Source organism: Falco cherrug, chromosome 7, assembly GCF_023634085.1.
Source record: "Falco cherrug isolate bFalChe1 chromosome 7, bFalChe1.pri, whole genome shotgun sequence".
Taxonomy (NCBI): domain Eukaryota; kingdom Metazoa; phylum Chordata; class Aves; order Falconiformes; family Falconidae; genus Falco; species Falco cherrug.
The window spans coordinates 13,608,554-13,636,199 of NC_073703.1; the positions used below are offsets into that span (position 1 = coordinate 13,608,554).

Here is a 27,646-nt window from a genome sequence, read left to right on the forward strand (position 1 = left end):
GCATAACAGACTGTACCAGGCCTCAAAAGCAGCAAGTTTTATGGCACTCAATATACTAGGTGACAAGCCACACAGATTTGCTGCAGAAAGCACATAAAATGACCAAGGAATATGACGAACTGGAAAGTGAAGATGTTTGATACTGCCTTGCAGATCACTTTATCTCTGTAATTCTAATACCTCAGAAAACAATGTTGCCATCTGCCTTTTTCATCTGCTTTGGAGAGGGATCAGAGGAGAATTCGAATTAAAAGTCTAGTCGCACAAGGATTTTTAAAAAAGCTGCTAGTGACAAGCACTGAAACAGATTCAGTCTTTGCTCACACAGTGGCTGTAAAGCTTCCACCCTGTTTAGACCTGCAGGCTTTTCCCTTGTTTGGAGAGTCAAGCAGTAAGAAATGGGGGTAGGGAGTTCTGAGGATACAGAAATCCACAGGAATTTATTTTAATAGCCACTGCTAGATACATACATACTAGAGAAAAAGCACCTAATATAATTTACATTACACTGGGATATTCCAAACTCAGACAACATTCATTTCTTGTAATGAGAGAGTTCATCTAATTGAAATGAGATTTGAACATAAAACTTAGCCGAAATGGATCAGCCTCTTTGAACTACACAATGGAAAAATAGTAGACAGTGAGATCATTAGTTAGTACATTGCAATAAGTTGGAAACAGAAGACATGTCTGGTTCCCTTTAAACTATTTATCGGCAGGTAATTTTTGGTCTGTTTGAAAGCCTTTGCCAAGGCAGCAAGAAGACCAGAACTGATAGAAGGAAAAAATCACTGCTACCTAACTAACATAACAGTACAGGGACTTCTGAAGCTGTTCCTTGATAAAATATCCTGACAACTTCCCATATTTCCCTTGAGCATCACATAAGAAAAATGTCTAGACATGGTACCAGTGATACCACAGAAGTCTCAAGAGAAAGCAGATAATTTCTTTGAAACTTCTTCAAATGGATAATTTCTACTGCATATCAGACAAATGGTCAGATTACTATGAACACCTCTAGGACAATTCTGCGTCAGACATCTCACAAATTCATGAAAGGTCAGAAGTCAGCAACAGAATTCACACTTGGCTCCCTTAGGAATACAATTAAACTGATCATGGGATTCTCCTCATCAGTCATTCCAAAGTTCCTTTGCACTGGCAAACAAAACTACTGTCTTCAGTACAGGCTCCTCAAATTTCTGTCAGCTTGCACTCCAAGTACAACTTCTTACATGAACATTTTTGCATGGACAAACTCACATGTGGAGATGCAGGCAATGCAAACAGGCACATGTGCAATAGCAGGCAAAGACTACAGATTATTTCAGCCTAAATGTCTATTGATGCCCTCTAAGTTCAAAAACTTTGGAGTTTCAGAACACCTTTGGTGAAGATACTGGCTAAATAGCAGTAGTAAAGTGGACTTAAGATGGCAACGAAATGATTGCACATTACAAAAATCAGTTGAGATATGAAAAAGAGAACTACCAATTTAGTAGTAATGAAAACTTCATTCCTCCTTTAGGGTACAATTATTATTTCTAAAGACAACTGCCTCAAAATGAAGACAGACACTTAGTCACAATAGCTGTCATTACCATCACACATTTATACAGATATACTCGGACTACAGCCTCTTCTACTTTGCCAGTCAAAATGCCCACTGAAGGTGGCTGAGGGAATGGGATGCATCAACTTTTGTGACCATATGTGCTGCTGTTCCTATGGATCAACCCCATCAGTAAACAGCAGTAGTAAATGATAAAGGAGGCACTAATCAGCCACTTACCATCCTGCTGACAGCATTCTGGGGCATCCCTCCCAGCTTCTGTCTTCCAGGTTTGAACTGGTGAATAGTACAAAGGAGGCTGCTTTCTGTGAGCTCTAGACTGGCTCTCTGCTTCCAATTGTTTCTGTTCTCCCCTTTTCTACATTTTTTATTTCTTCTATGGGTACAACTGTCTTCACTTCCCACTGATGTCATCAGTCCTGTCATATATAGGTGTGTTCACAATTCCCCTGCTTCCACTTAACACTTCATAACTCACTTGTGTTCGGTCCCAGCGTACAGCATGTAGCAGCAACACCAGCAACCTTGTCTGGTAGCATGTACTTAGGACAACAGGGAGATTCGATTACATCCAAAAAGGAATGTGCCTAACTACTTGCAGACAGATGTATGGCACAGAGCTCCTGTAGAGTCATGTACTGTACCAAGACCTAAACGAACTCCCGTTTGATGTTCACACCGGTCAGACTGAAACGAAGCCTCCCTAATTACAGCTTTGTATCCCTACTGTACTGCAGAAAATGACAGCATTTGGGAATATACAAAATAACTAACATGGGAATTTTAACTTTGAAACTATACACTTTCAGTTCCTAGAAAGAAAGGTTGTCTAAACATGCCCATCAACGATGCATTAAACATACTGATACCACCAACTACCTGACAGCTGAGACTCCCGCAGCAAGACTAAAGCAACTTGCTGTATCAATAACTTCTTGCACCTTAACCAGATAAAGTCAACGTTTGAACACAGGACATAAATGAAACCAAGTAGTTTCAAATACTCTATGAATAACCTAGAAATCAGTTAAAACTTGAAGGTGCATGTTTTTCTACAGATCAACATAGCTGCATAGGGCAACATGAAGAGAAGACCCAACAACATCAAGCAATGCCAAATTCCTGCTACTTGGGATAAATAAATACATAAATAAAGGTACCTCTGAGACACGTAGCTGAACAAGGAGTAAACCCAATGTATTCCCAGTCGTAAGTCACGCTGCCATCTTCAGCATGTGAAAATTCTGGTGTGTAGGGGACAGGATCACTGTCACAGGATGCCTGGTGACAGACGCGTTCTGTTGGTGGCTTCACATCTTCACATTCCTCTTCAGGCAGTTCAACCTCAGTCTGAGTAAATGCCAGAAGAATTCGGCACTTCACGTCTCGCACCTGTACACCATTGCCACACGTGGCACTGCATGGAGACCAGGGCTCAGGAATAAACCTGCAAATTATCACAGGGCAGTAGAAACGCTGTCATTTTGTTCCATATATTTATGTATGTGTGTGCAGAGCTAAAACATAGCTAAAATACATAAATGTATGTTTATACGCACAGCAGACAATACATAATACTATTTGATGCTCAAATGGAATGCATAATCAAGTGTCTTAAGTCTTTCACTTGCCTCCCACCCCAGACCATTTCTCAGAATTCACAAAAAAAAAAGATGTAGCAAAAGAGGAGAAAGAATCAAAAGAACAGGGAAGGCTGTATCTTTTTTTCTGGGGGGGAAAGGACATTCCCTAAATCTTTCCTCAAACTCCTTCAGTGGAAAATAAGGAGAAACTCCATGAAGACACATCTCTACAATATAAAATAGCTCCCCAGGTACACGGACTTAGGCATATGCCAAAAGTATATTTGCAGTCTGCTTAAATCTGAGAAAGGCCATCAACTTCTGTCATACCAATAATCAGCAACCAGACAGCATAAAAACACTTTTTAAATCTAGCTATCTCCAGTGCATACCACCGCAGGCTGCTGCTCAGATTTAATCTTGTAAGAAGCCTCTTATCTGCAATAAAGAGGTCTAACTGGCTCAGTCACAAATCCCTCATTTTTATTAGAAAGCATTTATGCTCCTGATGAACTATAGTAAGATCTTATTTTACAGATCATGAATTTACTGAATAAAAGGAGGTTTTAATCTATAATATTCTTTGACTTCGAGGGTCACATCAATATCCGATAGTAATTTTCAAAATGGCCTTAGACCCAAGGGGCTGAATTTCATTAATAAAGTCATCCCAAGTGGCTCTGGGGTACAATTTATAAGAAATCAGAGTTTCATAGGATGTTTTTTCAAAAGGTTGCACTTGCTCTTTATTATATGTCCAAATGTAGCTGATGGTCAAAACACAAATGGGAGATACAGAAGGATATATTTGACCAATGCTAAAAATGTATTTGGAAGGAAAAAGTCAAATTAGGATTCAAAGATTTTCTCCTTATCTTTAATTAAGAATTATCTTTCTCTTCACTGCAGGAAAGCTGTCCTTAAGAAAATAAGAACAGTCATGTAAGACAAAAATCAGTGTTTACACTCTGCATACACAGTAAGCACAGAAAAATGTCAACAAAATGTGGCTGATTCTGTGGACAGTTTATCATCTTGAGCCAACAACTCCTTGCCAGTATATACAGAGGAAGAATCACACAGAAGGAAGGAGAACAGATGAGTGGGTAACCCATAAGGATACTCTAACAGTCCTTGGGGTCGTCACCCAAGCTGTGCTTGGGATAGACCTCAAGACCGACTGTCTGCCGTGGAAAAGACTATTCTCATTTCCAATAAAGGTTACAAGGCAACTGGTTATTCTTTAAAGAGATGTTAATGAAGTATCTTCACAACTCTGCTATGAAGATAAAGATGTCAATGCCTGTTACTTCAAAGTTTCCTTGAACAGAGCCTCAGAGTGTTAGTTAGAGCTTGCTGGTCCCTGACAGACTCAGGAAAGGGCAGAGTATTGATTTTTATTGGAAGAGTATTATCAAAATGGTGGATAGCTGTGTCCTACAGCGATAAAATCTGAGTAAATGCCCTACTGGTGCAACCTAACAGTCCACCAAGTCCAACGGCACAGCTGGTAGGGGTCAATGTCCAGGTGCTCTTGATAACAAATTCTAACTGAACACCTATAGGAAAAAGCTGCACAGGAAGGGTTCTCTTACCCAATAGATAAAATCAGCTTAATCCTGAACCATCAGATCTCAGAGTCTTTTCAAAGACAGCCATGCAAACTACATAGGGTGGCCATGGCAAAATCACCCTCATCCAACAAAATGCTTAAGCATGTGCCTAGCTTATAGCATATCAGCTGTCCTTTGAAGTCAACAGGACTATAATGTGCTCAGAATTAAACTTGTGCTTAAGTGCTTTATTCAATCAAGGTCATTGTGCGTAGGATTAAAAAAATTATGGCTTTCTCCTCCTTCTGTGTAAAAAAATAAGTATAAGTTCATGTGGCTAATTAGAAAAATAAAACTGGTGGACATATATAGTTGAAACGAGTTGGTTGGTGGTGTGACCACACCTAACAGTTTACAGTCTGAAAGCAAGTAACTTTTTTTGCTAAAAGCATGACAGCAGCATACCAGCCATCAGTGTTAGTTTTGTGTACTGTTAGCTGAGTGCATTAAAACATTCCGAAAATAACGTATGATGCATTCTTTTGAACTCCTGTATAAATGAAAGGAAATTCTGAACCACAGCAATCCTTTCATTCAATCAACTGATTGATTTATAAAGAAATTCAGAAAATTCTAAGCATTTTTTCTTCGACTTATACCAAGCCTATATTATAATTGATGTTTTCCTGTTGATTAGTGTCTGGTATTTTTCAGAAAAGTGCAAGATAAAAAAAAACAACACCCAAATTATTTTATTCTAACATGGAATTTGCTACACTAGTCACTTGACTATTTAGCTATTAAAATCCTAAATTCTATAACTTTTCAAAGCATGATCATGTTATAGTCACACTTTAAGTGCCTTCAACAGCAGCCAATGGAGACTGCTAATACAAAATTTGAGCAAGGAACTGATTGGACAGTGAGAGAACTCCAGAGGTTGGCATTGTATCTGAATTTTGAGTTCAGACAGATTATTTTTTTATTTTTATTTTTTATTTAACATATGCACAAACAAAGCCTGTGAGAGACCATTAAAGCAAACTCCATCAGCCTCAGAAGTGATATATTTTTTACTCAGTGGCATTCAGAGCACACACATGGCAATACTTTTGATTCAATACTTCCCATCATCAAATTCACTCTGCCTTTGATGGAGACACTTCAGAGTCATCTCAGGTCAGGATTAAGAAGCATCAGAGCAGTTGTATTATGATGCCTTGCAGATCATCAGGAATTTATAATGGAATGGATAGGATGGTGGCAACTCTGAAAATTTTCTGAGACCTCTAACTAAGTCTGCAGATGAGACTCCTGATTAAAAAAAGGAAAAGAATGGAAAAATGCAAATCTAAGCAGGCACAACTTTCCACAATTGGCCTTTTTGTACAGTCATTCTTCCCAGTTCAATGTAGAAATCAAATGCTCCTGTAGTCATCTGCACAAGTAGAAATGATGTACACACTACAGATGCAGCGGAGAGGATGTCCGTGCTGTGGCGTTACCAGTCTAACACTAATGGAAATGTGCATTCCCCTGGCACACACTAAAAAAGCAAGTGTAGGATGACCTGCGAAGTGAAGCGGTGACCTAAACTACTGATGATATAACTGGGACAGAACAGCCCAGGCCAACCAAATCAAATCTGAACTGAAAACTTAAATCAACACAGCCTTCTGCAACTTTCTAAAGACTTGGAAAACATGGTGTGTCTCAGTATTATTTTTTTCATTATTATTTTCCTCAAGCCTGCAGTTCTTGCTTTCAGTTAAGACAGGAAATGCCTAAATCCTGAAAAAAGGACTGCTTTTGTGATATTTCCAATCCAACCCTACTGCGCCAAGGGGCCTGGATAAAAGCTTGCAGAAGCATCTAAAATGTTGGCTGCTTACTGGGTCAGAACTTCCATGGTGCTGGCACCCTACCCCTCCCCTGAAGCACCACCCTTGCCTGCTCTAAGCAGAGTTGCACTGCCAGGTTTTATCAGACTTGAGTGTAATGTGTTGGACAAAATTACCCACCCATTTTCAGAGAGGCAGCTGTGAAAAACATGTAATTCTTTATCACTAAAGGCATGATGGGGACGTTTCTGTGAAAATGACTCAAACGCAATGAGCAAGAACCTTTGAGAGACACTGCATTTCACATGCAGCCACCGCGACTACACAAACTAGTGATGACTTTTTAGTTCAGGTTGCTGAAAAAATATATCAGCTTTTGAAAGCATTTTAGTTTTGTCCTAAGCCATGACAGGGAAAGGCAGCTGAGGTGTCTATTCCTTTAACTTATGATTAATAAAAAGGATGCAAAAACCTTTCTGGATCTTCTCTGCGAATCCCCCTGTAACTAAGAAGGCTCGAGGGAAGAATGTTTAAAATAATTATTGGTATCAACTGTCATCACATTCCACAACTCAAAACTAAAAAGGTCAGAACTAAATTTTTCTTGGCCTCACTTTAAGGGCAGTCATTTTTTATTTTGCTAATAATAATAAAAAAAGCAGCTTTTGAATGTTCCCCCTCTATGTAAATTCAGGACAGCAGCCATGGCAGACCACAGCAGCAGAACTATTCATCTTCCACAAGCTACTTTTGGCATATTCATCATTTGTGGGTTCTAAAACACAGCTGCATTTATTCTCGTATTCATTATCAACTAAAATATTACACAAAAGCCTAGAAAGACAGTTGTAATAAAAGGATGGACTAGAAGTTGAGACTTCGTATTGTGGTTTAAGTCTGGATGACAACAGAATAACTAAAATTAAAAGTGATGGCATTTTACCAAGGAAATCATAAGCCTCCTGCTAGGCAGAGGTGGGCTATGAGTTATCACTGTGCCTTGTGTAAATTACAGAAAATAAAGTTAAACAGATCCAAACCAGAGGGAAATCTTGTTATAATTTACTCTGGGAGAAGTAACAACCTATTGTTACAGTTTATTTTAAACCCTAAAGGCTGACCCCCAAAAAGCAGCACTCCAGCTGGAAAAGACGGGAACAGTTAGGGCATGAGATTTAAAGCATCTATTGAGAAACTGCTCTGGTTGCAAACCATTGTCCACAGGACCAACAGGCAATCTGCAAAAGGGAATGAAGTCAGGGAGTAGTTATTTCTCATTTCTCCTTACCTGCCAGCTTCCTTAGAATAAAGTAAGAGCAGGCGGCACCAGAAGACAAGTAAAAAGAAATTAATAAGGAATATGGCTGCAGCATTAGAGCTGGGCCCTAGGAGAGCCCAGACTCCCCAGGCTAGGGAAGCACAGCACCCCAGCAACACCTCAGGATCAGAGAAGGATGGCAGAGAAGAGGCATCAGCAAGAAGTGGCTGGAGAAACCTTTTAGACTTGGGGAGATGCTTCTGGAAAACGTGAAGGAAAGAGTCTCAGGACAGAATGAGGATCATGAATTTTAAAAAAATGTTCATGAAAATCTAGGTCTCCAGAGTAAACAAAAGAGTAAAGATCCAAGGAACTGCAAAACTGCACAGCTGTGACAGGACGTGCAGCGAGAACTCGAACACGGCTGCATTCACGCTGTGAGGCCACAGTGGAATACCTCGGTCATGCCTAGGAAGGCACGAATAACGGCTTTCTTTGTGAGGGCAAGGTACAAGGGAACCCATTACAAACCTTCCGGCTCAGCTCTATTATATTCTAAATATACTCTGAACCAGCATGCTGTGCCCCTGCCGGTCCTCCCTGCCTGTTCTGTCAGACTGCTGCTGAATGATCTTAAAAACCTAGAGGCTACATTAGCTCATGGATGCCACAGCACGATCTCATAATGCTAGAGATCACTTTCTTTACAGCTTCATGCTGAATCCTCTTTAGAGGTGGCCTTATATACCTTCATTCTGATATGCTGACATTCAACAGGCACATTTGATTGCATCACCCCCTTCGACAATCACACTTCATTTTTATACCTTTGCTACTACCCTGCCTTAATTCAGGGCCACCAATTTGGAGAGTGAAATAACCACTCACAGTAGGTTGACACTTGACTTGAAAGGCTAGAGCAGTGAAAAGTTTAAAGTACAGTCACCATAACTATGCAAACACCTGTTTGGCAAGAGGTTTCTTCTGTGAGTCAGTGCAGGTGTAAAGATTTTATTACTCATGATCACACCTGCTGGTGCATGTGTGCCAAAAAATCAGGAATAGCTAGATGGAGGAAGAAAAATAAGAAGTTATAGGGCACGCTTTGCTCTCAGAGCAATATAAATCCAAAGTAACTTCAGCAAGCTCATCTAAATTATTTTAAACTAACATTACTACAAATGAGTGCAGAATTTGGCACAGCACAACAAAATGCTGTTCAAAATCTCTCATGAAAACCTTATAGAACATTTCTATTTTCTAGAAAGTTGTATACTCTATATTGAATATATTAGATACAAATATACATGAAACATTAACACAGGGGATATAAGCACTTGTGTGGATGCCCTAACATACAAGGGACAGGAGTAAGTGTAGCTGGATTTAAGTCATGCTTTCATGCCCAAGACTTAAATGTTGCAAGGCTTACCCCTGTCAGCTCTTAAAGGGACTCACAAAATCCAGATGTTATTTCACACATATACACATGTAAAATATCACAACTTACCCGCATAGATTTAGCTAAGCTCAGAGATCAGCAGGTTTTTCTCACTTTATTTACGCATTGGTCTCACTCCCCAAGGAAACCCTGGCAACCCTACAAAGTACCTCTTAATTTTTAATACAACCACTACATCCTTGAGGTAACAGCAATGACTGGGATAAAACTGAATTTATTTAATTTACATCTGCTGAAATGCTTCCACATCATTAATTGGGGTTTAATTAGGCTAAATGAAGATCCCTTTGCATTGCTTGAATGATACAGGGTCACTACTAACACAGTAGCTCTGTGTCATCCAGAACAGGAGCTCCAGAAGCAAAGCTATTGAGATGTAAAATTAGGAACAGCTCATAACACAACTCATCTCCCAAGGAAGGCCAACTGTCAAAGAAAACTGCACAGCAACTGTCATTCCAGATGATCTGCAAAACATGTTGGAAAAGTTTCGTCACTGTAACACACAATGTACTTACGTTGGCTCTTCCGAGACTGTTCTGGTCTCTTCCATTTCATGTGCCTGTTTAAACCACGGCAATTTTGCTTCCACAGGGTTTTTTTCTGTTACAAAAAAAAAAAACCCAAACAAACCAAAACATTCAGTAATTCCTCCAAAATCAAAGCAATATGTAGATGTTAGCACTGTTCACCTTAGCACTTAACACTTTACATTGTCTATTGATCTAATGCTTTTGAATAAAGATATACTGGATAATAAACAATTTACTAGAAAATGTCTTCATTATGTTTGAGCTCCATTCTGACACCCCTTTTTACTGAGAGGGTCCTAGTAATCCAATTTCCATTCCTATTTAATCTTCTACTTCCTTCCCACATATTCCCCAAATGCAGGCAGTCTCTAGTAGGTTGTAGCTTATATCTCAGCGTAATGGATTATCATCATAACTTAAGTTTATAGCTGAAAAAGAAGCCAGAGCATAGCAAATGTACATTGCTCTCCAGATAGACTGGCTTCACTAGAAAATTTTCACAGAAAATACTGGGTTTTTTTGCAGAGTTAGCCAACTTTCCCAAAATTGGAAATTAATTTAAAAAACACCAACTTTTTTATCTGTCTATATGTCCTACACTTCTGTGATCCTTTTTTTTAGGAGTACTGTAAGCCAGTTGAGGATCTGTGCCTCCAAACTTAAGTAAAATCCCAGAAGGTTCGTAAAACTTCAGTGCTAGTTTCTACTTCATGGTTTAACCCTGAATAGTTTTCTGCCTGAAGAATTCTCTAAAGTCTGAAAACATCCTAAAGAGAAACATAGGGTTGTCTACAGATAGCTTTCACTTTTTCTGTGTAAACCTTTATGGTGAGTTGTGGATGGCTGAAATAAAAGCCTTTCAATAAAACCTGAAAGAATGGGAGTAGCACCCTCTAAAGTTTCCTGGGCCCAGAGGGACAGAAATGAGCAAGGGACAAGACATACTGGTTTCCACCACCCCTCATCTTTGCTTTTTCTTTTCACTTCTGACCTACAGTTTCATGCCTTACCAACTCTCTTAGAGAATATTTGTCAATTTACATCATTGTTACAGACCTTTTAAATACACAGAAATGGGGAAGAGAAAACGAAATCAGCTTAATTATAACAACAAACTGATGAGGCCCACTGGGAATGTTGACACATTTAATGAGATATAAATGAACAAGACCCCAAGTGCTACCTATGGAGTACCATTCCAATTTCAAGTATTATTGAACAGCTGCTCCTCCCCATGTTGATCTCATTAATTCTGGTTTTCCCAATTTGACCAGGCTGTATAGACTTAGTTAGCATGTTCACTTCATGACAGTCTGGCCACATCAGCAAAAAATATCAGCAGGGCACTTTTCCTAGCACCAATAATTAAAATGCTTGTTTCTGCCAAAACTGAAATAAGTCCTAGTAAATTCCAGCTTCTGGCATTTCTGAAAAAAAAGGTTACCAGGGGCTTTTAATTCTCTTAACAAAAATGTGAAACAATAACAGACCCAGACAAAATTCCAGTTACCTTTTGGCTTGTAACATGGTATTGGCACAATGCACTCTTCTTTTATGTGTAGTTTAAGTTGTGGATTGCAGCCACCAACATGCTGCCCACGGTGGTCAATACACAGCACTACTCGGTAACGCAAGCCTCGGCCACAGGTCACTGTGCACTACAGGAGACAATGAAACCATCTGACAGTTTCTTTTTTATTATATTTACAAATACTGTTAAAAAACAAGTTAGAAGCACTGATGATGTGTTCACTAAGGTTTTTCCACAATCAATCAGGCATCGGAGACATATGAATTTGTGCCTGCATTGCTAGGTGAATAAAGAAAAGGTTGATGATGGAAAAAACGTCTAAGTTTGGGGAATGCAAATGATTTCATGGGGTTCTGTAAAGCTTATCTGATTGGCAACAGTCTGAAACAGAGGTGGCTATGTACTGAGAAAATGCTCTCTTACAGTGGTCATTTTCAGTTAAAGCTGGGTCAGACGTGCTGCAAGAACAGTTTCTTTATGTCAGTGATGTCATTTGGATGAACTAAGGAATTATAGAAGTGTTGAGCTATCTGGCTGTATCAGATAACTACAGCCAAAATAAGTTGGCTTTATGTTCTTGTTACTATAATGAAAGGTAAGAATGCTGGAAAATCACCCCTGCAGACATGTCAGCCCCTAGACAGATATGCCTTTAGCTATTACTTGCCGTGAAATACTACATTTATCAAGAACTGAGAGACAAATGACCTGATTGCAAAGGGGCCTGACCTCTGGCTCTAACCTCTCCTTTGTGTAAAGCAGGAATTCAACATGCATAAATAATTCAATATGAATTTTTCTCCACACAGGCATGGTAAGATTTCGATTATCAAGCCAAATTACTTAGCACAAACTTCTCCTATATAGTACTAAAAATTATGCTTGCAGGGCTACATTTTTCCAATAGCCTCGTGCTCACAAGTACATAGTAATGCAAGACTAGAGGCTTCCTTTAGAAAACTAGAATAAAGGTCCCAATTACTTTTCAACTTACTTGAGACCATTCCATTGCCACCCATTTAGGACAATCAAACAGATTGCAGGTTTGAATGACTTTGGGCTTAGGGGCATACATGCATTTCCATTCTTCAACTTGCAGTATCTCTCCATGAATGGTCTCCTCTACACAGACAAAACTTCTCCTCTGAATACCACCTCCACAGGAAACAGAACATGCAGTCCAAGGATTATGTTCCCACCTAGAAAAAGAAGTCGCACACATTAAAAATAAGGCTTCTTTTTTATTATTATTCAACTAACTTCTATTAAAAGTGCAAAATCCTCAGTCCAACCTTAGTGTCATTAAAACTCACTGATAGTTTAGTTGCTGGATCCTGACCACACACTGAATATAAATACATGGAATTACAGAGCTACCTTGCTTTATTCCAGCTTAAATTCATGTGCAAAATGAGAAGAAAAATAGAACTACAGATTTAAGTACATTTCCCAAAATAACTGAAAATCTTATTCTCATACATGAGTTAAAGACCCTAAATATACTAGGTTCAATTACTGGAATGATTTTATTTGCAAATAGTCTAAATCATTTAAATAGATTATTTTTCACAGTTAATTTACTTGGTCACATATACCCTTATTATCATTGTCGGAGACCGAGAAACACATGTACTTGAGATTATATGAAGTCCAAAGACAAAGACAGAGCTGGCTGTGCTGACTGAGGATGATATTACCCACGGCTGCTCATCACTACCCACATCATGCAGACTACCCTTAAAAAAATCTGTTAATGAAATAATTTTTATGGGAACTCTAATACTTGCTTTGAGTAAACCCGGCCATTTCATTTCAAACTGTCTTCATCCATAAGGACTGTGAACAAATTAAATTGTGACAGATATCATTTGGCTGGTCATCACTGCAGTTCTGTAAGAGTTTTCCACCCTCACTGAAATGCTGTTGAATGACTTTGTGTTCACACTTTCCAACTTGCTTCAAGCAAAAGGGTCATCCGTTTCAGCTGCTCCAGCTAACCCAGCTGATTTCTCCTGAAGTCAGGCAACGCACAGGTTAAGGAAAACTCACACAGCCCTGTCAACCAGCAGAACTGTGGGGCAGCAGCCTCCAACAGAGGGATGACCAACCACCTGCTGGGAGGGAATATCTTCAAAATGGATATATACCCATGATCCCTGGCCTATCTACAATAAAGATGGAAATTGCTGCACCACCTGAAGTAAGAATTACATGGAGGTTTTTAGATTACAAACTTTGTTTCATTTATATCTTGATCTTAGCATGAATGTGCATTTAAGCAATCACTTCTCAACAAAAACTAACTTCAAAAATGTCCCGCTCCTGTCATGTTTAGACATAACAAGCTTCTATCACAGCATTTGTCTATAGGTTCCACTGACCTCCACGCAATTTTTCCTCACCCTTCACATCTTATCTCTCACTTTCTTTCCACCATCTACCCAAATCAAAAGCTAAGACTTGGGAAGTGATTCAATCCTGCAGCACATCTTGTGGTTCATCAACATTTGTTAGTTTAAAACTTATTCCTGTTACACCTGCAGGCATTTTGAAAGGATCATGAAAAAAATTACATCCATTATGAACAATGGACACAGCAAGTACAACAATATCCCACCAAAATAAATTCATCAAGAGTAGCTTAGCTATCATAAAGGAAGTAATAATCTAAGAGTAGATGAAGCAAAGGCTTATAAATCAATGGTAAATTTAAGTAATTATGACGCACTTTCTGTGATAAAGCAGTTAAATCAAGGGCAATTCCGATTGTAAACTGCCTACAAAAACCTATTAATCCTGCTTAAGCTCGACAGAAGAATGAGTATGAAACATACAGCAAGCCATGGAACATTAACTAGAGAGTGCATACTCAAAAGCATTCAGAACAAATCTGTATCAGACACACAAGTACAAAATACATTTGAAGAGCAACAGTTACACCTTTCTTTGACTTAAATAAATGGCCAGCGTTAACTCATTTTCTTTAAAAATGGTCAGGAACTAAAGAGCAATTAACTGTTCAATGAATTAGCAGCTCATGGATTTATATATATAAGGCTCACTGTGCTATATGTAATACTAGCCCCGCAAGTGTTTATAGCATGAAGTTTTATAGTTGTTTTTCTTTATCTCATCAGTTTCGAACACACTCCAGATCCCATACTCCCATAAGCATTTTCAAGATGGAGTGAGGTCCATGGCTACTGGGGAAAAGGGGGGTCTTGGGCAAGCAGTCAAGGAGATACTTTCCAGAACCCACAGCTGTCAAGGGATCCTCAACAGTCCAACAAGTCTGAAATAAATGGAGGCTTTCCAAAAGCTTTAAAAGAAAATTTTCATCCTGGGAAATTTTTCTATTTATTTCAAAAGAATTCTCCATCTGTAAAAATATTTCAGTGGGGCATTTACAACTCTAGCCACAGGAGAACTCTTTCAAGATCTTGCGGTGCGCACCATGACTTTCCCACAACTTCCTTGTGTGAATGGGAAAGTGGTGGTAAATGCCGTAGGACTGCAAGGCAGCCCTCCACATGGCCCTCGTGTTATGTAGGAGGTGTGATGTATGACTGCTGATCAAGGTGAAGGAGTCTGTACAGCTTTGCTCAAGCATGTCTACAGTTCTTTGGGTTTCTGCCTGCTTTGCAAGAACACTTGGGTTAGCATGTTAAGAAACAGGTAAGGAAAGAAAAAGCAAAAAGAAAAGGTGGAAGAAGCCCCAGCAGAACTGGCACAGACTAATGCATTGCAGTTACTTGACAGGCAACGGCACAGAGAAAATGCATCTTGCTACGCTGAAGCAACACTTGCATCCATGCTGGACCAGATTCACCGCACAATGCAGGTACACAAACTGGCTGTTTCAGCTGCTGTTTTCTTTCAGAAATTCCAGCAAGAAAAGGTGCTTTTACACCTTCGCTATGTTTCTTTATGCACCTTCCCAGTGGAACACAGCCCACTTCCCCTCTGTCCTTCCTGCTCGCACCAGCTCTAAGCCCTGCGTGGCCATCTGCTGTTTTACAGTTCTTACTCCCGAGCATCACCCGGGAAGACTGTGACACCTTCTGACAGGACACACTGAGGTGTCAAAATGAGGTGGGCCTTTGACTGTAGATCTCAGTGTCTGAAATAAGAGAACCTGCCCACAGTTTTATCGCAGACATAATCTATCTCACCGCAGTGTCATGCAAACGTGCTGAGCACAGTAAAGCACAGAAAGGGGGATTAAATTTCTCTTCCAACTGGTCTTCAAGCCCTGAACAGTTCAGAAGATGAAATACTCATGTAAATAAATTGTGCTGAGTTCCAGAGGAGATCTGAAGTACAAAGGAATTGGCAGAAGAAATGAAAGGGGAGAGACACAGAATATAATTACGGAACTTTACAGGATAAAGCTGTGGAGGGGAAAAAAAAATATCTCTATGTATGAAAGCCAAAGTACATCACAGGACAGCAGATCCACAAGAAGTGTAAATTGCTACAGAAATAAACTATGACATTTATATCAGCTGTAATCAGTAGCTCCACTGAGCTGTGCAAGTCTATGATTTCATTCATATTACTTCATATCTTTACTTCTTTAGAAAAATACACATCATTCATTTCACGACATAATAAAGCAGAGGTTCAAGTCAGATAAATATGTATCTGATGCCATCAACTATAATTTGTTACACTAACAGTAAATCTGTCTCAATGCTTTTTAGTGCTAACATTCTTTACAAAACATATAAGCCTTCCAGAGAGATTTTATATTCTTGTGATTGATTCACGTAAAAGAATAAAAAATAAAAAAAGGCAACAAACTGTGCTCTGGTGACTTAATTTTAGGCAATAGATATTCAGACAACTCACTATCTTTAAAGTGACATGTCAGTCTTAATGTCAATAAATAGAGTGCAGGTCTAAAGATGAGAAGAATGAGACCTCTCAAGGGAAAAAGAATTTCTAGAGTCCTGTAACATAGGAAGACCTCTTCTATAAAAGAATATATTAATTGGATAAATCTTCAAAATAAAATCATTTCAAAACAAGAATTCATACATGCATTTTCAAGCAGATGCCCTTCTTAGCACTTCAGCAGGGGAAGGCTTAGGGGGACAATGCTTTATTCTGAAGCCTTCCACACTGGTATTTCCAAGAAGAGCATATTATCCTCTTACTGTCAAGCTAATAATCTAGAGCACACTGAAATAAGACACAAGCCTCAAAAACGTGTACAGGTTTGTTATAAACTTGCTCTCCCCTACAACGGAAAAATCAGAAGATGTTCCCTGTTCTTAGTACTCAAACAGTGTATTTGCAGTGAAAATTGCGGTAATGCTGACACATATGCTATCCTGATTATACATACCGAGGAAGTGGCTGGAAGTGATCATAGGGCATGATTTCTTTAAATCCATCACTGTCAAGAAAACAAATATTGCATCATAATTTCTCATACACATAATTTCTCATGTGCATCATGTACATAATTTCTCATGTACATCAAGTACATGCTTTTACATGATCATGCTTAAAGTAAGCAATTCCCAATGTGAAATGAGGGAATCTTACTTTCATTACACATTACACTTGTGGCAAACAATGACTCGTATAATCTTACATTTCCTGCACAGGTACAGATCTATTCACCATACAGCTTCTCCACTTCATACCATGAAATAAATATTAAATGAGCAATCCATAGGCAGAGAAATTTATTATCAAGTGATCCTTTAGGTCTGTGCTACTTCATTAACAAGAAATCAGTTACATATTTGTATCTGTAACAAAGACCACTGAGGAACATGAGTGGCAGTGAAAATGCATCACAGGATTAATCCTATATAGGTCCTGAGTGGTGCTTAGGACCCTTCTAGAGCTGTTTATTTGAATTGCACAGCATAAAGTAGGCATAAAGCTTTACTTCCAATACCCAGAAATATATACTATAACCAGTAGTACTTCCCTTTTTCTGTCTGTATAAGCTAAAATTGCAAGGAAAAAGAGATAATTATGTCCTTTCTTTCCCTAATTTTCCTGTTTCAGCTTTGCAACATTTGGCATCCATTGCCATTAAGCATTACTGAAGTCTTACCACTCCATATAGTGATCAACTCTCCAGGAAAAAAACTTGAAAGTCTGCACATCCATAACTGTTAGAGGTCACTATCAACGATTATGTTCAACAGGAATGAAAGGAAATGGACAGTTTAGCTATAGGAAATTAAATCCATTGAGAGTGTTTCCTTTTCTTCTTGCATATAACTCTAGCTCGGCCAGCTGGCATATTAATGTGAGGTTCTGGGACTTGATACTGTGATGTTATTTTAAGATTCTTTAGCACAGCCAGGAAACCTTACCAGACAATCCAAAAGTTAGTTTGAAATACTGTAGTGCAATTCAATACAATTTATGTATACTATAGCCTTTACAGTTTGGTGACAATATTCTGTGGTGTTTGCACCACAAGTACATTTAGTTTGATTTATTTATATTTTTTTAATTCTTAGTGTAAAAAGCCAAAACAACCTCCCCAAACTCCACAGTACAAATGAGGAATGCATCTGTTACAGCAGACAGACAAATAAACCAAGTTAAACCATGTGCAAAACTTGTACGCTGACTGAGAACTGGAGCTACTGTCTATCTAATGAGAAATCCTGAATGGCAACATCAATAAATCCAAAAGCAGGCAAACAATCGGTGCTCCTCACACACTCTCATAAAATACTTGTACTATTGCTGTACCACTCAGCAAAAAAAGAGTAGAATTAGCCCTTGAACAGGCAAATTGATATTCGCAGTATCTTTGTCTAAAGCAAAAATCTCCTATTCTGCAACACTGAAGAAATGCTACAAACCTATTGGCAGTGGTGCCAGACATCAGCCTTTAACATGTGCAATAACCAACCAAGATCTAGTAGCCTTAGTACGTTTCTAAAGTAGTTAATTTAAAGATGAAAAGAACTGAAATTAAGTAAATACGATTGCTTGTTCCTTAGTAGCTGAGTATACTGCCCACTGAAATTTATCTGACATACAAACCTAGAAGGGCAGGGATCCATGTTGCATTCTTTCAGCTTGGGCTTTGGTTTCTTATTTTCTGGATAGTAATGACAATAGTGGTCAGGAACAACACGCTTCAGACGAATATCCACGCATTCAGCTGAATTAAGCTGATAACCTAATGCAGAAGCAATGTTAAATTTTGGTAATGGAGGCAAATTAAAGCAGCCTTATTCCCGCCTGCCCCATCCGTCCCCCCCCCAGTAATGCGCTGCCCATTGAACTGATTTCCCGTGTTACTCTCGTTTGCTTCTAACCAAGCAAACACTGCACAAACCCATGCAGGACCAGATCTCCATCGAAGGTAATTCAGCATGACAATTATATTAACCTATCGTAACACTAGATGAGACTCTGGCACATTATTTTAATTATATTCTGAGTGTAAGAGTAAAAAAGAGCAAGCATATTTTTTATGTGATGCAGGAATACATGTACTGGGAGGAGCTCACCTGTCACAGAGGCAATCCTGCAAAGTCATATGGTTCTACTACATGTTCCACAATTTATAACTGCCTCCCCCAAGGAGGAGTTACCATGTATATTAGAAAGCTGTATTACACAGTCACGCATGCTAAAAAAAATAAATACTTAAAACAGAAAGCCAGAGGAATTGAAGATGGGATCCAAAAACATTGCTAAGTTAAACCGTAGAAAACCAAGAAATAGTTTCAAGAACATTCCTCACTGAAAAGCCAACAAAAGAAAACTTGAAGTAACTACTTGGTGGAAAAAAAAAAAAATCTATGTGGAGACTGGTTACAAGAAGTGTTCTGAGTTTAATAAACCACGAGGTTGCTTTTTTGGTTAAGAAAAAAAGACTCATTCAAAAGAGCTGACTTGGAGTTAAACTGAGGAGAGGAGGAGGATGTTCTGGTATGTGCAAAGAAAAAAAAGTTTGAAACCACAAGAAGTAAAATCAAATAGAGTCAATAAACTAACAGCACAAGTCCCAGTGTCTACTGAAAATGCTAAGTATCATGTATCAATGGCTTCAGTTGTGTGTCTTTTGGCTGATTCAAAGTGTCATCATGCATGAGAGTGATAACCATGAAGAACTAAGCAGTTCCAGTGCTCAAAGCGTGCATGTTCCAGTTCTTATAAGTACGGCAAGGACCCAAAAGATATGTCACTTGCAAACAAGATAAACACAATTTTTAAACATTCTTGCTCATTCCTGCTCAACTTTGCTGAGATGCCCATCACACTCCCCCTTTCCACACATGGAGATTACAGAATTAAATATAGAAGCAGCATCCAAGTGAGGAATGGTGGTGCACTGATTCCAAGTCTCTGTTGTGAGGAATTTTTTCTTTTACTGCCAGTAAAAGACGTCAAACAGACAATCTGGATACTAAATTCACTTTATGATAACAGGTTAAAGCCAGGCAGCTGCAAGCACGCCTCAGTAATATGCCATTCTTAACGCTACTACTTTCGTGGATAAGCAGTAGCTTAGTTTCAGTGCCTCTTCAGTTACTGGCCTCTCTCAGGACAGCTATCAAAAGTGTCCAGCCCTGTTGATAAAGGTACCAGTTTCATATTATAGCCATGCAGCTATGAAGTAGGGCTTTGAAAACCCTGGCTAATTTCAAAGAGATTGATATGTAGCTGTAATATTCAAAGCATAACACCAGTTTGATTAAGGCTGGATTTGAGCCAATAACTCTGAAAGTAAATATGTCCTTTGAGTTATCCAGTGTGTGCACGCAATCCTCAATACATGCAATCCTCAAAAATAGCTGTGATGCTTTATACTTCTTTCCTTATCAGATAGGTTAAGGAAAAAATCATGAACAGTGTGATAGAATTACCATAGGATATTTATTACTACTCACAGTTTCAGCATCATGCTTCATGAGGCCAAGTACCTTATAGAATACAGTAGTTTCCTGTGGGACTACATATTACACACATATATGGCCTGTATTTCAGATTTAAGTGAGGTGCAAGTGCCAAAACGGATGGCCCATCAAGAGATCCCCAGACTCTGCTTGTGCTTTAAACATCTTTCATTCTTTTTACTCATGCCCCAAGTAACTATTTACATATTTGTACTCTCCAAGAAAATCACGACACCAGTATCACTAGTAGCCCGTCTGTTTAACCGTGAGCTGGATAACGCTAGCTGAACTGAAATAGCTACCGACTACGTCAAACACTCCTCCTACCAGGGGGTCACACTTTCTGCGGAACCAGACATGACAAGCAGTGACCTGGGCTGGATGAGCAGTAGCAGAGCTGAGCTGCACTTCATCTAACCATCAATAAGCTGTAGTGTTTAAACCAGGAGTAGATGCTACAACACACTACCTGCTGCTCTAACCATCGGGACAAAGTGTCTAAGATCAGACAGCCAAAGGTACTGCTGGTAGCTGTTTTGAAATTCTATTTACTTATTCTGCTTTCTGTGTAACTAATTTCTGAACTAAGCGTTCGTAAGACCCTCCCTCATGTCTACTACTGTGGTCAGAAATTCTTTCTTCATTTTTTGATTACTCTTATTTTAAAATCTCATTGTATTTCTTTGCTTCCTTTCCCACGATATCCTTAACGATTTGTCATTTTCCACTTTGAATGTCATATCTTCATTTCTTCATCAAGGCTCTTATCCAAACAATCATTCCTTATGGGAAAACGTGCCTTCCAGTAATATAAGGCATAACCCCCCCACCCCCCACCCCATACTAACTGAACCAACCAATTTACCTGCTATTCTGTCATTTATTTTTCTGAAGAACCACCAGTGCAAAGAAACACAAACATTTAATCAATTAAAATGCAGAATGAAGGCTGTAAATCAGCCACCTTTATTCTTCAGTTGTAAACACTCCTGAAGAATTGCCATTACTTACCTCCTCCACATGTCACTGTGCAGGGGAAGAACTCTGTTTGTCTCCACTGATGACTGATGGGTTGATAGAAAAAGAACTGAACCACACTCTCTTTTGATCCAGAGTACCTGGTCTGAAGAGATTTTCTTTACAACACATGTGTACACTGTACTCCACTGTTCATATAATTTAAAAACATAATTCATATATAATAGCAGTACAGAGAGTGATATGATAACAGACCTAAAACCTCTAGAAAGTCTAGAGTGACAACTATGTTTAAGTTTCCAATAGTCAGATGCTTGTACATTGCATTGTTTTTCAAATTATTCAAGGTACTAATGTGACTACTCGATTATCTATCCTTGATTGGCAAAGTTCCTAACCACATTCTACTCCTTTATCTCTTTGTTAGCAAAATTTTTAAAATTTGCTGGAGAGGTAAGTCTATAATTAAAATAAACACACTGGTTCATATTTAGGCAAGTCTAACTGGACATGTAATATTGGAGATGCAAAAAAAAAACCTACTGGAAGTCTATTTCTACAACGTGACAGATAAAAACAAGTGGCATGATAATATTGAAACACCTGCAATTTCCAATCTGTATGACTATCTTCCTTTGGCAGCCAAATGTTGATATGTTTCTATATATAAATATCTGCATGTATGTGATCTGGGTAGAAGAGAAACTTAAAAGGATTAGGAATGGTGAGTAGCTGGATTAGCAATGTCTGAGGGAGATTCCAGGGCACTGCTGGAAGCAATGCTCAGATTCAGTAGGTGGCAGTCTTCAATTGGATTAACACCAATCCACTGCACCAGATCATGCTGTTGTTATTTCAGTAATATTTAAATCAAAAGTCCTGGCCATTTTTAATGTTAAAGATCCTGTGGTACTTTCCACCACAGCAAAGACATCAACCTCATAACATTTTAATTTGTTGGGTATTCTTAGTGTAAATTATCTCTGGACTGTAATTAGGATTCCTTATTTGCTAGCTAAAAGATTTTGTATTGCTACAACCTGATGGACAGCCACCGACTCTGTTGCACATACTTGCAATATCTTTGTAGATTTGTACATACACATCCCACCTTGATAATGAAATCTGCTCCAAGAGGTCCCTGGATCTTTATGATTTCCCTGTCTGTACTCTTCTGGAATTCAACAGTTGTATTTTCTATGACAAATGTTCCAGCAGCATTGAAACTGTGCTCTCCCTTGTCTCCTTGTAGAGTTTTTGACTCTATAACTAAAGAAGAAACATGCACTTAGTAAATTTAAACAGGATATTTTTTACTTTCAAGGAAGTCAGAAAGTAATGTTTACAACTCTGCCTTGCAAGTAACTGCCGTATATGTGCGTTAAAAACCCACACAGAATAGCTGTGAGAATATTGGCTGCTTCAGATTATAGGCTGATATATAATTGCTTGACATGTCAGCACAGGAGTATCTGCCTGAACACACTATTCTTTCATACCAGAAGCATTTCTGAGACAGTTTTTCCTACACCAAGAGCTCTGTATAGTTCTAAATCAATAGATTCGGCAGGACAAGCTGAATGAAACTTAAAACAGATAAAATCGATACACAGAAAAATAACGCAAGACTTCCACGCAACTCAAACGCCTAGCAATTTCAGCAATAAGTCTCCAGAGAAGCCTGAATGGTATCAAACTCACGGAATACTCACCTCAATACCTGTACCACTCTACCCATTCCAGAGGTGATTAGCTCACCTTTGCATACTTCCCAGGTGAGCCAAAAGCACGGCCAGGAGGTGGGTAGCTGCAGCACTGCCAGAGGGATGCCCCTTTTTCAGAACAGGTGGTGAGGAAAATACTTTTTGAGCTGTTCTGCACTCCTTGGAAACAGATTAAAGTAACAGCCCACAACCTCCAGAAGACAGATGAAGCATTTAAGGATTGAGTCACTTCCAGAAAACTGGCTGAACTGTAAGTGGACAAAGCTAAAGGAAGATACTCGTAATGCAGGTAGAATTTTGGGCTCTGCTTAATACAGTGTATAGGCACAGCAAGATGCATGACTTGAAATACACTGGTCTGGTTACAATTTATCAGAGCACTCCACCAGGCATGAATCTCAGATGAGCTCAAGGCTAGCTAAAAAGAACCTTTTGATGAGCTATAAATACCCTTTTTCTCCAACTACTTTACCTTTTTTGGTACTTTAAACAGAGTTACCTAGTTGAGAATAGATAATTTAGGTCAAGAGCATCTGGTTTTACCTGCACTGAAAATACACTTTGAATGCTGTAGTCCGTCATTACTGTTTTCTTCCTTAAGATCTTTCAAAATACAAATGTTTTCTGGAGCATCTCCAACAAAGAGAGTGAAGAAATTCTAGAAAAAATTAACTTCCTTGACAGGGTACCAAACATTACCAAGTTTCTAAGCATTAGGTTCCACTATGCTCGTAGGTATAACAAAGATCACATGCATTGCTGGAAAGAAGTTTAAGGAAGGATATGTTTCTAGGAAATGACTTTATGTTGCTCATAGGGTAGGAATCTAGCAGTGAATCAAATTTACTTTATCAAAGAGATAAAATAAATCTCTGGGAATCTAAGTGCCCCATTATCCGACACATTTCCATTAGGAACAAATAGATATGAACAAATCACAGAAAAACGAACAAGTATTTAGATGATTATTACATATTTTTGTCACTTTTATGGAAGTTTTCTTTCCTGATTGCATTACAAAACAACCTTTCAAATATCTGGAACTCAGCATTCTTCGATTAAGCTTCTGCAAGCCTTGACCCCAAACTTACACTGCTTGACAGTAAGTACTAATGCATGGTGCCTGCTTTTCTGCCATTTTGTTGAATAAGAGTCAAAGCAGCCAGTCTCAAGCACTTCCAACTCCACTTAAAGTCAGCAGGATCCTCCGGAGTAGAGGACCCCTTGAAACTAACATTTAAGGTTGCAAAGCAAGACATCTGGCTGTTGCAAAAAGATGTTAAAGATGTTAATTTGGTGAACTAAGCTGCATTGCTTTACAGTCTTTATGATAGTCTTCTTAGCAAAAAAAAATAATTCTTATGTTTTTCTAAACCAAGAATATTGTTCAGCAACCAACAACATAACTCACTGAGCTGACATACATTTAATGTTAGAGCTACACTAGATTTTAATCCAAAGCACGTGTTTAGTTGCAAGGTCCAGCTATAGAGTGATGGCCTGCATCTCGGGAGGTCATGTCAGCGAAGCTTAGCACAGCTGCTCAGATTTTCCCAGAACTGTGTCACACAGGGAGATGAAGAGCTATTCCACAGCACAACAGATAATATCTGATGCAACATATTCCTGCTCAGTAGTATCCAGCGGTTTTGATCACAGGGTTCTAAAACAGAGTGAAGGCAAGCATCTAGCATATGTAATACATATGTAACATCATAATTCTTATTAGGGAACAGTTTTGCCCCAAAAAACTACTTTATTGATTTCAGAGCAGTAGCTGGGAACAAAGGTGTCACCAACTGTTTTATAGGCAAGGTTTAGAAAAGAATTCACCAACCAGTTACTTGTTCTGCAGGGTTCTGTAATCCCCGAGAGGTGGGAAGTTTGACTTCAGGAGTAAGCTTCCCCACCCTAAGCTAGGGAAACATTTCCCTGAGGGGTCCTTAAGACTCCAGATGTGCAGAGTCATAAGGACAGGTAATTCTCAAGTGCTCACCTGTCTCTGTGCCTAAGAAGACAATCACTGGTGCCAAAGGCCTGTAACTGTCTTCGTGTTACTTCCCTCACCTTGATAAACAGAACATTTTCCCAATGGGCACCAGCTGTGGATGGAAGAGCCACCACAAAAGCCTCCCATGCTCTTAGTGACAGGCAGGATGGGGTAGTGTCGCATGGGGGACCTACTGCAGATAGCTCACTCTGTAGAGAGATACATGGAACAATTCCCAGGGAAATAGCTCCTGCTCCCAGTGCAAGAAGGAACAAACCATGTTGCTACCCAAAAGTTCTTTCTTTTCCATGCAATTTGTTTGTAGATAGCCCAATTTAAGGCCCCAAAATGAAATGTGCTCTTTTCAAAATGCAAGCAGCATTGTCTTCCTCTTAGCATCGGCCAAAAGACAAAGCAGTGCATGGGCATGCAGCTAAATACTGTCAAGTAATGCAAAGCACTGCAAGCGAGAAGAAATTGAAAAAAAAAGGAAAAAAAAGTTTCAGTTCCTTTTAGTGAAGTTTAACCTCCCTAAGTTCATGAACTCTGTTATCTAGCATTAGCCACTTGTAAAAATATTAGCTTCTGGTTTTCCTGTTTCTTCTGCTGGAGGATTAATTTCAGGGAACTTTCAGTCTTCTTTTGATTCTAATGCTTTTAAAACAACTGCTAGAAAAGCCGTAAAATAGTCCAAATCAAAACCAAAACCAGCACAATGAAACATTTTATTCATAACCATTTTTATACTAACTATTTGGTTATTTTCCACTGAATCATTCACAAAACCCAAGCAGACAGAAGTACAAGAGAGACTTACTTGTAAAAAAAAAATCAAAATAATGCCTTTGCTCTCTGATGAATCTGTTGCCTGTCTTAAAGTGTCCATACACACAAACAAAATACTTATTCTTACCAGCTACATGCTGGTAAGATACAGTCTTTCCCAAAAAACTAAGCTGCTGATTGTAAAACGATGTTCAGAGCACTTATTTGTTTCAAATCTGTTATGCGCTACATCTCCAGCCACATTTCCATTTTTGATTAATACAGCAGCTGTGTTTCCCTGGAGCAAGAGCAGACCATAAAGCCCAGGATGAAACACAAAAGAACACAAGATAAGGGGAAAACTGCCAGACACTCCATAGTGCTCTTCGAGCATTTGCTAGTGCTGCTGACTTTATTTGAAGAGCAAATATATACTGGCAACAGGAGGCAGCATAAAATTCTACAATAAGTAGTTTCGGCTCCACCTGTTAAATTCAACTCCTTACAAGCCAGGAAGAACATCTCTGACAAATGGATCCTGTAATTATAGGTGATTATTTTTTAAATTCTGCCTTTAATCATACCAGCACACCCACACAGAGGTCACTGAAGTTGCAGACCAAAGATCACTTGATATTTTCTGTTAAGTGAACAACCACCCACAAACATACATCAGTCAGAAAGGCAGACAAATGAATTGTTCCAAAGCACATCCCCTAGAACATAGGTTCTTGAAGATCTGGCTAAGAAGCTAGAAGTAATTTCCACCTCCCTCCCCACAACAGCTCTCATTTGTTTTTCACCTCTGCCATTTTAATTTTAGGTAACAAATGTCTAAATCCTCACAGATTTGCAAACAGATGTGCTGGGGGAAGTGGTTAAATGAACATTTCACAATTCTCATCCAGCTAGAGAACTAGCTAACAAAGGCAGTGCCAAGCCACATCTTCTTTACAGAACCACCCTGGGTAGGAAGCCAGGAGCACTCTGTACTTAGTTACGGAGCTGCTGCTGCATTCCTCGTGAGCTTTCCAGAAATCCCCCAGGAGCCACTGAATCTAGTACTTTTTCCTCATACGAAGCTGAAACAACAACTCCCTTCTGCAGAACTACTTAAGAACATCCAAGAGTCCTTGACCTGAACTGGTCAGGATCACTCCTTTGCATATCGTTTGCAACAGTTTTACATGCATAGTATTTATTTCAAGATAAGTTCAGCTTTGTACATTGTTGGTATCAGTGTTATATCTAGTTCTTGTCACCCTGGAGCCGCTCTAAAATGGAAGTCTTCCTCAATTTTTTCTTTGAAAGAAAATGACAATATATTACTCAAAGCAAACAAACAGATGAGCAATTTAAAAAAAAAAAACCTTTCTGTCTTCTATTTACATATCTCAGAGCAGCAGAGGTTCTTTTTATTTCTATGATTCAAACTAAGTCTTCCACTTTTACTAATAAAAAATTGCTCAAAATGTTAAATGAATGGTTTACTTCATTGGTTGGTAGGGCAGCACCACTTATCATTGAAATGATTAGGTTTTTATGTAGAGTAGGCCAATAGGCAAAAAAATTACCATAGATACTACCATCAGACTTACAGAAAATATTAGGAAATAAAGATCTAACAGAACAGCAAACTGTTTTGCATAGATGGTATGTAACGACCAAAATTATTACAAGGAAACAGGACTTGTGTAGTTTATTTCATGTATTTTTACCTAGATTACTTTTCCTTGAACACTGCTCACTGACCAAGTGTGACTTCAGCCGGACTATTTACATTATCTCAGATCCTTCAACAGAAATCTGGTGCTGGGTTACTCAAGTGCTATCGATTCCACACGTAATCTTTTGAAAGTAATTCTGATGTAATCGTTTGTACATAGTTTAAGAGTGTACCATATTTTAGATAAGAATTACTTGGTTTAAATAAATTTAGAAACCACCAGTATGTACAC

General features: G+C 38.8%; 1 protein-coding gene across 3 annotated transcripts in view; it reads right to left on the bottom strand.

The window, feature by feature from the left end:
* ADAMTSL3 (ADAMTS like 3) overlaps positions 1–27,646 on the bottom strand; it is a 203,184-nt gene that overhangs the window by 41,731 nt on the left and 133,807 nt on the right. For all 3 annotated transcript variants that reach the window (XM_055715864.1, XM_055715863.1, XM_055715862.1), the window contains 8 exons: positions 22,321–22,478; positions 21,243–21,354; positions 18,367–18,505; positions 16,691–16,741; positions 12,335–12,539; positions 11,320–11,467; positions 9,795–9,879; positions 2,740–3,026 (listed from right to left, as the gene is read on the bottom strand). In XM_055715864.1, coding sequence (XP_055571839.1) covers positions 2,740–3,026; positions 9,795–9,879; positions 11,320–11,467; positions 12,335–12,539; positions 16,691–16,741; positions 18,367–18,505; positions 21,243–21,354; positions 22,321–22,478 — 1,185 coding nt within the window. The remainder of the gene's footprint in view (positions 1–2,739; positions 3,027–9,794; positions 9,880–11,319; positions 11,468–12,334; positions 12,540–16,690; positions 16,742–18,366; positions 18,506–21,242; positions 21,355–22,320; positions 22,479–27,646) is intronic.